We start from the raw sequence: 13,560 nt of genomic DNA, 5'->3' as shown, positions 1-13,560 counted from the left end.
ATCACGTCCAGCGCGCCGTCTTTTTCAGCATCACTGGTACGGCACCTGCGCGTGCATCACTAGCACTACGTGTAGAGTCTACACGGCTCTTGCAGGTACAATCATGTACTGAGTGTCTCAGCCAGAGCGACAAATTTTATCGCTGTTGCATGCATTTAGTTTGCTGACCCCTCGATGTTTCTCCAAGCGCTGCCACTTGTTCCACGAAGTCATTCTCACCCTAGCTAAGGTAAAACAGTGATGAGGCTTTGAGTGAATGGCCATAAGCACGAGAAATGTGCAGGCTGCAACGCCTGACTGATCTCAGCGAGTCGAAATTACCATCGCAGCGACATCAGCGAAGAAATTGCGTCTAGTTCGAAAATTTCAGCTTCCAATAACAGAAAATAGAACTTTGCCGTCACCCTATACTGATGACTATCGCCTGTGTCCGATTCCTTGCCTCTGGTACGAGTGCTGGTGAGTAAATACCCCGTTTTATATCAAAAGTCAAACTGCGACAATTTTGATGACACGGAGGAAGTATGAATGGGGGTTTCTAATACGTGTACTTGAAGTACATGAAATTCACTGCTTTCGCCTCAAATCATTATTCGTCGCTGATGCTAAGGCTGCTCTTTGCCAGGTCCCATCCAATATGGCATGGGGACAGGAGTAGTGAAATCTATCAAAGTGGTATACATTATGTTAACATACACGTAATGTCAAACTCGAAGTGTTGAGTCAGGCTTGCTCGTTCACAGATATTTAAATGCCGTGGGTTGACATCCTATGTCAGAATTTCGGAATGAGGGAAAATTCTGTTCCCTGCGCCAATGTTGAGTCTGGCTCGCTCGTTCATAGGCTGTTAGTCAACAAGTCAATTGACAGTCTTGTTCAGGGCCCTGTCTCTTACTTAGTACAGTCGTGACCAAAGAAATCCACCCCACGAGTCGAAAGTAGCGCCGCGTTCCGTTTCAATTGCATCATGCACATTCCTAAACCGATCCGGCAGCCGCAGGGGCTGCTTGACTCAATGAGCCTTAGCACTGCTTTCGGCACGTGGGTTGGATTTCTTTGGCCACGACTGTACATGATTCAGAAACATCACAAGCACCACCGAGTAGAACTACAAACAGCTCTGCATTCCAACTCATAACTCTCCTCACTGCTTCCGCTTCACATCCCCACTCATTTAGCTGGCTTCCCACCACACGCGAACATTCCGCGGAAGAAAACAATGAAGACAATGAAGACAATGAGCAGGTGACATCCAGATCGCATGTATCCAGTTTAACCTGGTACATGGATAGCATAGAGCAGTGTCTGCTCCAGCGCCGGGTGAGCCGGGTAATCCACCCGGTTGGGCGGCGCTTGGACCCGGTTGAAAATATAGTACCGGGTCACCTGTGACCCGGTTGGTACTTTAGTAACTTTACACTTTTGAACTTTGAAAGGACTGACTACATGGCTTGTGTGTGTCAGATACTTCTTCTTTCGTAATTTTCTAATTCCTGTCCTCTCTTTTCTAAATGCGGCTTATCCATTCGCCTTTATATCATTGGGCCTAGTTCCCGTTTACTGTCCGAATTAAAATAAACCAACCAACCAGTTAAAGCATGTGACTCGGCTGGTGAGACAGCGCCAGATACATGTGTACCCGGCTCCGACCCGGTTGAAATGGTTGCGCCAGGTACACGTGTACCCAGCTGTCCTACAATCCTAGAGCAGACACTGATAGAGTTCACTCCCAGTACATGTGTAGCTGCTGTAGGCAATGCAAGTTTATCATAAATGCCTACAAGCACATCAGGAGCAGTACCACAAGGTGCATGCATAGATTGACAGCAGTTCAGTCAGTTGAGGTCGAACCTCAGCACCCGGAACTGTCCAACGCCCATAGCCACACAACAGACACCTCAGGCTGGCATTCATTGTAACTTAGCCTGCTGGCATCAAGGCTTCTATACATGTATAGTATAATGACATCAAGGATGTAGCGGTGACAGCCAGATGTAAGTGATGTACTAGTTATCTACTTGTTGTGGACGATCTTGGGCATAAATCAACTGCCGGCAGGCCCGAGAAAGTCATGGGAAGACTCACACATGAGGATATCACAGAGCTCTTTGATAGAATTCTTATTCCAGTAAGTGTCTTTTGGCAGGCTGGTCTCTGGCTTTTCTGAGTTTGTCTACTTTTGTGCGTGCATGTGTGCACATGTGTGTGTACACATGTGTGTGCACGTGTTTGTGTGTGTGTGTGTGTGTGCATGTGTGTGCACATGTGTGTGTGTGTGTGTTTGTGTGCGTTTCCCGCAGTGAAAGCCTGCTTCAGCGCCATTCACTGCAAACTGAGTATCAAGTTCATCGCGGATGTTCTGAGTATCTTCAGAACTGCCGAAGCAGCAAACAACACACCGCCAGCTACTCCATCTCCAGAGTCGCCTGTACATGGTCTTGTGGAGAAGGATGGTGGTGGCACCGACAGCAGCATCAGCAGCAGCAATAGTCCTGTCAGTGCTTCGCGCTTCTCTGACCAGGGTAGAATCAGCTCCAGTAGCTGGTATGATGACCTGGATGAGGTCACGTACTGGTGCGAGGTGCTTGTCGTTGATCCTGATTTCTGGCTGGTGGAGAATCCGACAAGGGATGACTCGCCAGTGTTGTCTTTGCAGGTGAGGCTGGCCTGGAGTAGATCTAGTATGCACATACCGTACTTCCCCACATATGTGCGCATGCGCTTATAAGTGAAAATGTGTTGCAGAAAAGATGTTTTGCTGTGTAAACAAGTCCGGGAAAAGCACATGTACTAATATGACTGTGCAATAAAGGTTTGTCTGTGTCCAAAATAGTGGTGTTATCGCAATGCTTAGTAATAATATTCAGCTCCCAGGTGTTTTACCAATCATGTTCACATAAAGCACACGCGCTTATAATTGGGGGGGGGGGGGGGTGCGCTTATGTCCGGACATAAGCCCATGCGCTTATATGTGCGGAAGTACGGTATTGCTTGCTGCAGTTGGATGAGCAATCCCTTAACTTAAGTCCAGGACCCCGCATGAAATGCCAGCTATCAGGAGAACCAGTGCCTCGACTCTTTTAGTGTTCATGTACACCCACTCTCCATCTCCATCTCTCTCTCTCTCTCTCTCTCTCTCTCACACTCTCGCTCTATCTCGCTCTCGCTGTCACTCTCGCTCTTTCTCTCTCTCGCTCTTTCTCTTCTGTGTTTCTTTCACATAGTTTGAAGGGGAGTTCCTGCTGATCCAATCTGAGGAGACCAGTAAGATAGCTATCTTGCTTTCGAATCTCTTCATCGACTCGTTTCTCTGCGGCCACTGGGTGGATACGCATGTCATGGCAAGTGATTACATACTTATGAGAATTGATGACTTACAGTTCATACTCTGCCTATGTAGTGATGTCACTCATGCCAGGGTGTAATTTGGGCTAGTGTTTGCTCTGACGCACGCCTGTGAGTTCTGCACGCGATTTCTTTATGAATTTCACACTACTGTACAAGCAGAAATATTCGTCTGGAATTTAATTTCGTCTTTTTCGTCCAAGGAGCTTTTGGACTGAATTAAATGTAGGACGAGTATCGATTTGTCCAGCTTTTCTATACACTCTTAATGATCCATGGACGAAATTTTCAACCGGACGAACTCCTTTTCTTTGGAGTTGGACGAAATTATTGACCGACGAAATTTTCTACCTCTACAGTATAATCATACGTATAGAAGAGACCGATTGGGAGATCTATACAGGATCTCTAGACCGAGTAAATGGCCGAGGTCCCCCAAGGTCTGTTACGAGGTAACTGTACAGTCATATACTTCTTTTGTCACCAGTGGTGCACGTATAGTCCTTGCAAGTTACTAGTGGTGATGCTGGTTAGTTGGTGAGCCGCATTTGTGTTGTAATTGTATACTGCCGCCTTCAGGTGCTACGTCCCTGCTCCATTGATTTCTTTAGCATGCCTCGTAGCGTTGATTCGGCTAGCGGCCCCCAGCAGCAAGCACCCGAGGAAGACATTTTGAGTGGCTACGATATCATCGACACTGCCGATAGTGATGGACAGACTGTCGACAAACTGTGGGTCCGGGTGTCTCAAGTGTCGCTCAACATTTCCCCAGCGTTGATTATTACCATTCAGAACATCATCCTGAATGTCTGGGACTATCTGTGGCCTTCGGTGGTGAGTGAAAAGTAGAATTGCGCTGTAAGGTGCTTTTGGCTGCACTATCTGTACATATGATGAGTGTGCACAATGAGATGACTTCCACATCTCCGGGTGTCACTGGCTGGGCGGCTCGGGGTGCTTAACATAAAAATTAGGGATGAAACGATTACACCGATTACTCGGAACTTACTCGTTATCTCTGTGATCGCTACTCGTTATGCTGTCATCGAGTATGCAGTACTTGTACATGTGCAGTGTACATGTGCATAGTACTAGCTAAGTCGCACTGTCTGCATAGTCAACTCCAGCACGCGTCATCCAAGGTGACAAAATTCACACCTTTTTCTAGGCACCTTCGCACTTTTGGGATCCGGTGTGTCATGCACATATTCCCCGGAGACCAGTAAAATTTATTTGTCATACAAATTCAGCATACTCGTTTTATGATAACTCGATCGTTAATAATAAACGGTACTCGATAAGAAGAAATGGATGATCGTTTCATCCCTAATAAAAATACAAGGTTTCAGATTTCAGTGGTCAGTAGTGCAGTATACACACACTGTGATGTTGACGATGCCATTGTCTTGTCCCAGTGATGGCTAATGGTTGTCCTGGAGGGTTTGTGATATATCATTCACTGCCATGTGTATAACGGTGCGATTATGTGGTGTATGATATGTGTAGGAGTCGGAAGAGACTGTGTCAGAGAAACTGGTCGATGAAAGCATGTGGCAGCCGAAGAAGATGGACACCGAGAAATGGAAAGGTAGTATACCCACACTCGCAACCTACTCATTGTAACAATGCTCTGAACTTACTCATTGTAGATTGATGTAACAATGCTCTAGGTACTGGGTATTCGTGTTGCAGTCAATGTTGCTGCACAAGAGACGTATCAAAACAGTCACAACAGCGCACCGAGTAACAGGTTATCCATTACTTTACCATACTAGAGAACACTGAAGAGTCCGTAGACTCAACGAGGCATGTCTGAAAAAATGAAGTGAAAGCTCAGCTTATTTGCGCCAAAAGCTTTTCTAACACTTGGGGATTTCTCCGCTGGCAATGTGGATGACAGGATCTGGTTTGCTGATGTTGGAACGTTCTGTTGTCCCAATGTCACTCCGTGATGAACCCTAGTAGAAAGGTCGTCCTCTGCAAGACAGCTAGCAACAAGACCAGAATGGACATAGTATGGTGTGCGCGGCACACTGCTGCTACTTTTCTCTATGTTTAATTTGGCTACTGACTGATTTGCTATACTGTTACTTCTCCCTACTCTCTGGGTGCCAAGTATCTGACCATGTTCATGTGTGGATGTCCTTGCGTATGTGCACACTTGTACGCATGCGTGCGCTTGCGTACGTGCAAGTATGTGTGTGTGTGTGTGTGTGTGTGTGTGTGTGTGTGTGTGTGTGTGTGTGTGTGTGTGTGTGTGTGTGTGTGTGTGTGTGTGTGTGTGTGCATTGGGCATGTGTTTGTGTGTGTGTATTGTTTGGTGTACCTATATCTTGCTCAGCGGTGCGCGATGGTGATGTGACCAGTCCAGCACGTATCCTCGAGTCTCCGCGTGGAGAGAAGGTAAGGCGCTCCCAATGCTCCAATCGGGAGGGCAAGCAAGCATGCGCGTGTGTAGTAGGAGTAGTTTTCTGGTCTGTGTTCGAATCGGCATGCACCCATGCTAAATACGGGAACAGATTTACATTCATCCCGACCAGCCTCTATGGAGCTTCTCTGTGTGAGGGACAGTGCTCTTGGTCAAGTTTGACGTACCCTGCACACATGGCCTTGGTTTGTACCCTGCACACATGTTGTTGTGGACATCTTGCCTATGCACACATAAGTTAATGGGTAATAACAAGAGTGCATAAACAAGAGTATGCAATTGTGGTTATGGGCCAGTGCGCGGCGCACTGCCTTCATTACGTAACTTTCCTCCATCACGGTCTGAAAGCATGCACTCAAACCCACAATTTCTCGTACGAGCCCATCCGTTTTTGCTCGATTCATTCCAGTACCTACGCGATCTCTAAATATTGGCGCGTGAACTCCAGTTCCGTACGAAAATTCATTTCAAACCAGAGGGAAAGCGCGGTGTTTGATTTTCCGCAGTGCGCGGACTGCAGCTGAATGATGTAATGAAGGCAGCGCGCCGCGCATCTGGCCCATAGAAAAGAGATCACAGTTGCATACTCTTGTTTATGGGCTCTTGGTAATAATTTCTAATAATACCGATATGCATTCGCACTTGTGTTCCGTGGCATGCACAGTTGTTTGTTGATGTGGACGGTATGGACATCAAGTTTGACATCGTGCATGGCGACAGCACATACGTGCCGGTTCTGGCGTTGGGTGTGCATACGCACGACGTGGAAATCCGAGACTGGACAACTCAGGTAAGCTTGCTCAGCCTAGACATGGCTCAGTAGTACTTCCATACATACATACATACATACATACATACATACACAAGACAGTACAGTCGTCCCTCTCTAATCCGGCACCTTTTGCTACAGCGTTTTCTGCTGGATTAACGAGGGTGCTGGATTAACGAGGGTGCTGGATTAAGAAATCCTGCCCTCTGACCCGGTCCTACCCAATTGCATGCATGTATCATACGTCAAAACGCAGGGTTTTTCCGTGTCGACCCAAGTATTTGGTGCACGGCTTTATATTCTCAACTTTTCTCCAGGAATATACACAGTGATAAAGTGATAAAGTAAAACAGAGAACATGTTCACATGTACTCTTGCACACACACGTACACACATACACACCTGAAAATTGGCAGGACACTACAGTCAACTTCGCCAATAACGACTGCGGATATAACGACAATTCGCGAATAACGACAGAATTTCCATGCCCAGAGCAAAGTCCCATCCAATTGTAATACATATAATAAGACTTCGGGTATAACGACACTTCGCAAATAACGACACTTTTCTGATGCCCCGCCGAGTGTCGTTATACGCGAAGTTGACTGTACTCCTTGCTAAAATAAGAAAGTATGGTTGACTGCTTAGCGGTTGTCTCCTGGACAACATTGACCAGACTGGCCTAGCCTGGCCTGGCAAGGAGTGCACCTGTACGTTACGCGATTTACGACTGCCGGATTATGAAATCAAACTACGTGCAGTTTGAGCGATTCGTTTCAAAAAGTCACTGCCAGAGGCGGAATTCAAGTGCCGGATTAAGATGTAGGAATTGAACGAAAAAAATCGGTTTCGTCAGAAAGTGCGCCGGTTGGCAAGGGTTCCGGATAAACAAGTGCCGGATTAGAGAGGGACGACTGTACTTCCATACATACATACACAAGACAGTGTTTTGTTCCTTCAGCGCGCAAGGCTAACAGGTATTCCTCAGTATTATGACTTATTTTCCTTCGGAGCTCCACACTTTCCAAAGACTTTGTACGGTATCAACTGCTGTATGTTACGAGCTGAATAGAGATTGTCTTTGGTGTGCTATGGTGTGTAGTTGAGCGCTTCTCTGGTTCTCGCCTTGGAGATCACCTACTTCAATCGTAGCTCCGGCGTTTGGGAGCCTCTGCTGGAGCCGCTGGAGCAGAGTAATTCTGGCGTAGTGCGACCATGGAAGCTTAGTGTCCAGGTAAGTTCCTTCAAATCTACATATTAGAGAGGTTAAGATGCACGTTCTTTCCGACGTGCTCGCGTTTTTTGGCTCACGCGTCGAAAAACAACGCGAGTGACCTGCAGCTCCCGTCGAAATTTGGAGTTTTACGCCAAATTTGACGTGAAATTGCGTGTCACGTCGGAAATAACGTGCATCCTAACCTCTCTATTGCTGTAAGCCACTGCGGTCCACATGTTGGCTGCCTCTTCAGGCTTGGGTTGGTTGTACATGTACATGTAGTGGGACATGTTGGTGATAATAGACAGCAGACCTCTGGTAAGACTAGCCCCCATGCATGGGCAGCAGGAAACTGTACTTAGTATCCGAGGTACGTGATTGTACTTCTCATCCTAGCATACTTCTGCATGGATCACTACACCAATGCTCCGGGCAATGTCTGTGCTAAGCAAGAGTATGCTTTCTCAGAGTACGCCCTAAGTGAGTTCCACTTATGCTATGAGCTTTGAAATACTACTAGGTGTTGACTGTTTCCTGAATTAACCCTTTATTACCTGATTAAATATACAGTAAAAACAGGTCATTCAAGCGGCACCGTAACTCAAATTCAGTTCATTTTTGGTAGGTACACAAATGCTATTTCCAGAAAGTAAACGGAAAGACCTAACAAATAAAAAAATAAATAAAAAATGTAGAAATATTCACAGTATTTGAGAATAAGCAACTGTCAGGATTGGTAAACGGGTCGGGAAGAAGGATCAGTAGTATAACCAGGGAGAGAAAGGAGGGAACGTTCAGTTGATCATCAGGCTGTGAGCAGGGTTACAAATCAGCGTGAGAGAGTGGAACAGTGATGGACAGGAGACCAAGAGCCGATCGTGGGCAGATATCAGTTGCCCAAACCCAGTCTTCGCGTCGGAGGTGCTGGTAGGTCTTCAGTTTGAAGGTTTGGAGGCCACGGTGGCATGGAGCTTCGCTTAGAATAGCAGATAGCAGGGAATTCCAGGTAGGCACGAAGCCGTATGGGAAGGTTAGTAGTAAGGCATTGTTGAAGCGTGGACGGAGGGGGATGCTAAGCTGCTGGTTGTGGCCTTGCGACTGATGAAACTGCCGTATTGTGCGGGGTTCTCTGGCAGGTGCTGCCAGAAGAGGGAGCAGGGGCTCAAGAGATGGCAGGCGTGCGTCACACTTAAGCTTGTAGAGCGCACAGAGGCCACTAATCTAGCGGCGGAGCTCCATCGTGTCATGGGTTGCAGCTGGCATGTGGGTAGCCACTGGAGCTGCTGTGCTTACTTTTCCCTTCCTGCCGCTTGCAGCTAGCGGAGGCGGGTCACTGCCAGAAATGCCAGCAAGTTGGCGTCAAAGATTCTCCCGGAAACAAGCTTTCCAGTAGCCAGCGTTGTGCGAGGGAGCGTCAGGATGTTCCTCACGATACTCCTGCATCGAAATGAAGCTGTTGACAATTGCACATTCAATGAGATCACAGAACTGTGGCTTCCATGACTTCTTGGAACTTCGAAGCAAATGATAGCTTGTAGCCAAATGGTCAAAGCTGTCAACTCCTCTCTGAAAGATATAGTTTGAAACAATCGAGCTCATTCTCTGGAGTAAAATCTGCAGGTAATTGTTTGCCAGAATTTTTTTGGGTGTTAACCCTTTACCGGTCTACCATAAGCGTACCGATACTATAGTATCGGTACGTTTGGCCCTCATTTTTTGGGGTCTTGTTGCTAGGAGACAGCTAAAATGGCGCTCTAAGCGTAGCTGAGGTCCAAGGCTTTCTGACGATGTGCAAAGCAACCATGCTTAACATACAATTTTTTGCCGTATCGATCGACTGAAGTTTGTTGAAATTGGAAAAGACGACCATCCGCCATGCGCGCATTTCAAGAATGCGAGTGCCTCTCTTGGGGCCGTGTTTGACAAGCGGTCTGAGAGCAGTAACATCACCAGTCCAGGCTGGATCTCCCGGGAGGTTTTGCAGTGTAGTGTGTTGAGAAAAAGAGCTCCGTTGAGTCCTGCTAGTTCAAAAATATATCGTCCACGAATGAAGAAACAAAATTCTCCAAACAGAGAGGAAGGCTTCTTGCTGCCAACACGGCGACAGCGACTGTCACAAGGACTCGTCAGGTGCGATCAGCTGATTCGCCTGGCCGTAAGAATCACGGCATGCGTAAGCTCGCGACTGAGTACTCATCTGAGCGAGAGTGAATCTGACACGAGCAGCGCTGAGATGAACAAACCGAAACTGCGATATCGTGGAATGGGAATTTCTGCTGCTGGCGTATCGCTGATGGCGAGGTGTTGGTGTTCAATGGCGGTATTGTAGAGAGCCTACATTTCTTGTAAAGACGTAGCCCTTACCTGATTGTTTATCGTACGACTTCAGCTCCATCACGAACTTGGTATGCCCTTCGTGCTGTAATATTCGTGTATTTCATTCGCAATTGTATTTTCTCTCAGCTTGAAGGGCTACCATTGGCCCTATCCTTGCCTGGACCTAGTCATATTTGAATTTTCTGGAAGCGTTCAGGCATACAGATTTTGAAAATATTTGGTTTACCCATACCTACATCACATGGTTCTTGAGTTATTGCTGGTTGTGTGTACATGTATTTGCGTGACCACCCCTCACATACATTGAGTTAGACCGGCAAAGGGTTAACTGGAAATCTTGCACATCATAGTCGTCTGTAATATCCCATGTTCCAAAGTCACCTGCTACCTGCACACCAGCACCACGGCCTCTTTCACAGCCACCGCGCCCTCTCTGCCCTCATCCTCTCGTCCTCTCTGCCCTCGTCCTCTCACCCCCTTTGCCCTCGACCTTGACCTCGGCCATGTGGACCTCCACGTGCAGCATTTTCATATTGGTGATTCGTCGTCCGGTGAAGGCCACGACCTCTATTACGACCAAATGGGGCGTCCACGACCACGAGTTCCATGGCCACGGGCTCTGCCATTTCCACGTTCTCGCCATGCAGGTGGCACAGGGCCGGTTTCAACTTCTTCGTCGTCTGAAACTTCAACATTTTCGTCGTCCTCCTCATTCACATCCGAACTGGAGCTAGAATCCAGGGTGTCGTCTTCAGACGACGACAGTAGCTCAACAGGAGTCTCACCACCACTATCCCAGGTGTCAATTCTCTCAGCTACCTCTTCAGGATCAAATAGAGCTTGAAACCTGCTGCTCGCCATTGCCTCCAAAAAAAGAAACACAAGTACACCGACATGGTACACACTTTTCAGAACCCAGCATTTTCGCGCACACTTTGAGTAGGAGCCTACCTGGATTTTGTGTTCATCGGTAAGCCACACGTTTTTACTGTGGGTTTCTCGAAAGAACTACGTGAAGCGAGCTCGATCACTCGGAAAATCGGTGCCTGAAGTTTCGATCATGTACGATCGAAAGTGTGAGGGCCGGTAGCAAAGGGTTAGCAAACAGTATAATAAATAATCGTGTCTGAAAACTGAAACAGCAACAAAATTCTACACCAGGAGGAACTGTTCTAAGACAGTTTACGATACTGGAACTATAATAAGCAGGGAGTAGGCTCTGTGGCTCCACATGGAAAGCCAAACTAATTATGAAGAGACGTGCGATCAGAGCAATGCAGATGCGGGTTAGCAAATCATGTGACAAACAAGACTAACACGGTGTTGTACACACACGGCGTACCCATGTGGAGATTATCGTAAAGTTGAAAGAAGCTACAATGCAAGGCGAGACATTGTGTAGTACAGTTGTGGAAACATAGTAGATGCAAGACATAACAACAGAGCACATCGTTGCAGAGAAATAAGAATTGCGAGTAGGTTGACTTTGTGTGAATAGAGATAGTCTTGTGCACTCATGAACTCACACAAATGTCATATACCTGCACACATAACTAAATAAAGTAAATAAATACTCAATCTGCGGACAGAACTGTTTGTCCTTTGTGGACTCATCAGCGCAGCACAGAGGAAATGACGCCGAACCTGATAGCAATGGAAATAAAGATTTCCAATCAGGCCCGAACGTACCTTGCCAGAGTGCTCAAACTGACAAGTCAGTGAGCTCTGCATAAAGTAAATAAATAAATGGACTCGGATGGAGAGCGAAGGATAAATTTATAGAAAAGACAAAGGACCAAGGAACTACAAGTTACGCTATAATGTCCACTAACACCACCAGTTACTAAACAATCAGCTCATGCGATAACATTGCACGGCACTGACCGACGGTACTGACGTCCTGCAATGTTATCGCATGAGCTGATTGTTTAGTAACTGGTGGTGTTAGTGGACATTATAGCGTAACTTGTAGTTCCTTGGTCCTTTTTCTTTTCTATAAATACATAAATATGTGTACTTGTGAACAGACAATAATACAAAAAGTACAGACAAATGCTGGTCATGGAGCAGACGCTATGTAACAAAGTGAAGGCAATAGCTTATCACCTGTTCTCTTGGTAGATCTCTGATCAACTGTAGTGCAATGAGCAATGGATACTGGTATGGATACTGTTTTTCATGCCCACTGTGCTCTCCGGCTGTCTATGCGCACGTTGCACGGTTTGTGCCGCTTGCTTTCTGCTCAGTACCTGCAAGTTATGAACCTGTCCGTGTGGCAAGGCGAGCCTCGGCTTCACTCTGCCGCTCCAGCGCACAAGAGTGGTGATGCTCATGCTCGTGGCAATGCGGGTTCTGGAGATGAAGTGGATGCATTCCCATCGACAGGTACTGTTGCAACTTTTGATTCTATTTCAATACTTTGTATTTTCCCATCCACTGTTCTAGTACTGCACTGCTTTCTGTCCTCCACAAGTCCCAGTCTTTCTCCCCAGCATGTAGCTGTGATTGAAATTACAGTTACTAATATTCCCATTTCCCATGGTGACTTTTTTAAATTTGTAACTCACTCCGGAGCTTCTAAATAGCACCGCTCTACAGTCGACAATCGAATAACGGAATTAGGAGATAAGTAGTGCTCTCCAACTGCACACTGTACACTTGTGTGTGGCGCCACCAGCATGACACTGGACAGTGTTCTGGAGTAGTGTGAGTGTGAAGTGTAGAGCATGGGGGTAACATGGCCCAGTACCCACCCAGTGTCCACATGTGCGGGGGTAACATGGCCCAGTACCCACCCAGTGTCCACATGTGCGGGGGTAACATGGCCCAGTACCCACCCAGTGTCCACATGTGCGGGGGTAACATGGCCCAGTACCCACCCAGTGTCCACATGTGCGGGGGTAACATGGCCCAGTACCCACCCAGTGTCCACATGTGCGGGGGTAACATGGCCCAGTACCCACCCAGTGTCCACATGTGCGGGGGTAACATGGCCCAGTACCCACCCAGTGTCCACATGTGCGGGGGTAACATGGCCCAATACCCACCCAGTGTCCACATGTGCGGGGGTAACATGGCCCAGTACCCACCCAGTGTCCACATGTGCGGGGGTAACATGGCCCAGTACCCACCCAGTGTCCACATGTGCGGGGGTAACATGGCCCAGTACCCACCCAGTGTCCACATGTGCGGGGGTAACATGGCCCAGTACCCACCCAGTGTCCACATGTGCGGGGGTAACATGGCCCAGTACCCACCCAGTGTCCACATGTGCGGGGGTAACATGGCCCAGTACCCACCCAGTGTCCACATGTGCGGGGGTAACATGGCCCAGTACCCACCCAGTGTCCACATGTGCGGGGGTAACATGGCCCAGTACCCACCCAGTGTCCACATGTGCGGGGGTAACATGGCCCAGTACCCACCCAGTGTCTACATGTGCGAGTGGAGGTGTGCTACTAC

The 13,560-nt window shown here is 47.6% G+C and overlaps 1 protein-coding gene across 2 annotated transcripts in view; it reads left to right on the top strand.

Annotated features, from left to right (window-relative positions):
• The window catches only part of LOC135815577 (intermembrane lipid transfer protein VPS13C-like), a 104,405-nt gene that overhangs the window by 59,070 nt on the left and 31,775 nt on the right, over positions 1-13,560 (top strand). For both annotated transcript variants that reach the window (XR_010553308.1, XM_065328890.1), the window contains exons 50-57: positions 2,301-2,656; positions 3,225-3,341; positions 3,925-4,179; positions 4,852-4,933; positions 5,687-5,748; positions 6,438-6,563; positions 7,648-7,779; positions 12,345-12,483. Coding sequence is in view for 1 of the 2 variants with exons in the window: in XM_065328890.1 (XP_065184962.1) it covers positions 2,301-2,656; positions 3,225-3,341; positions 3,925-4,179; positions 4,852-4,933; positions 5,687-5,748; positions 6,438-6,563; positions 7,648-7,779; positions 12,345-12,483 (1,269 nt within the window). In the remaining variant the exon portion in view is untranslated. The remainder of the gene's footprint in view (positions 1-2,300; positions 2,657-3,224; positions 3,342-3,924; positions 4,180-4,851; positions 4,934-5,686; positions 5,749-6,437; positions 6,564-7,647; positions 7,780-12,344; positions 12,484-13,560) is intronic.

The sequence above is a fragment of the Sycon ciliatum genome, chromosome 4 (assembly GCF_964019385.1).
Source record: "Sycon ciliatum chromosome 4, ocSycCili1.1, whole genome shotgun sequence".
NCBI lineage: Eukaryota > Metazoa > Porifera > Calcarea > Leucosolenida > Sycettidae > Sycon > Sycon ciliatum.
The sequence above is the reverse complement of the archived record's forward strand: the minus strand, read 5'-3'. Positions and strand labels throughout refer to the sequence as shown.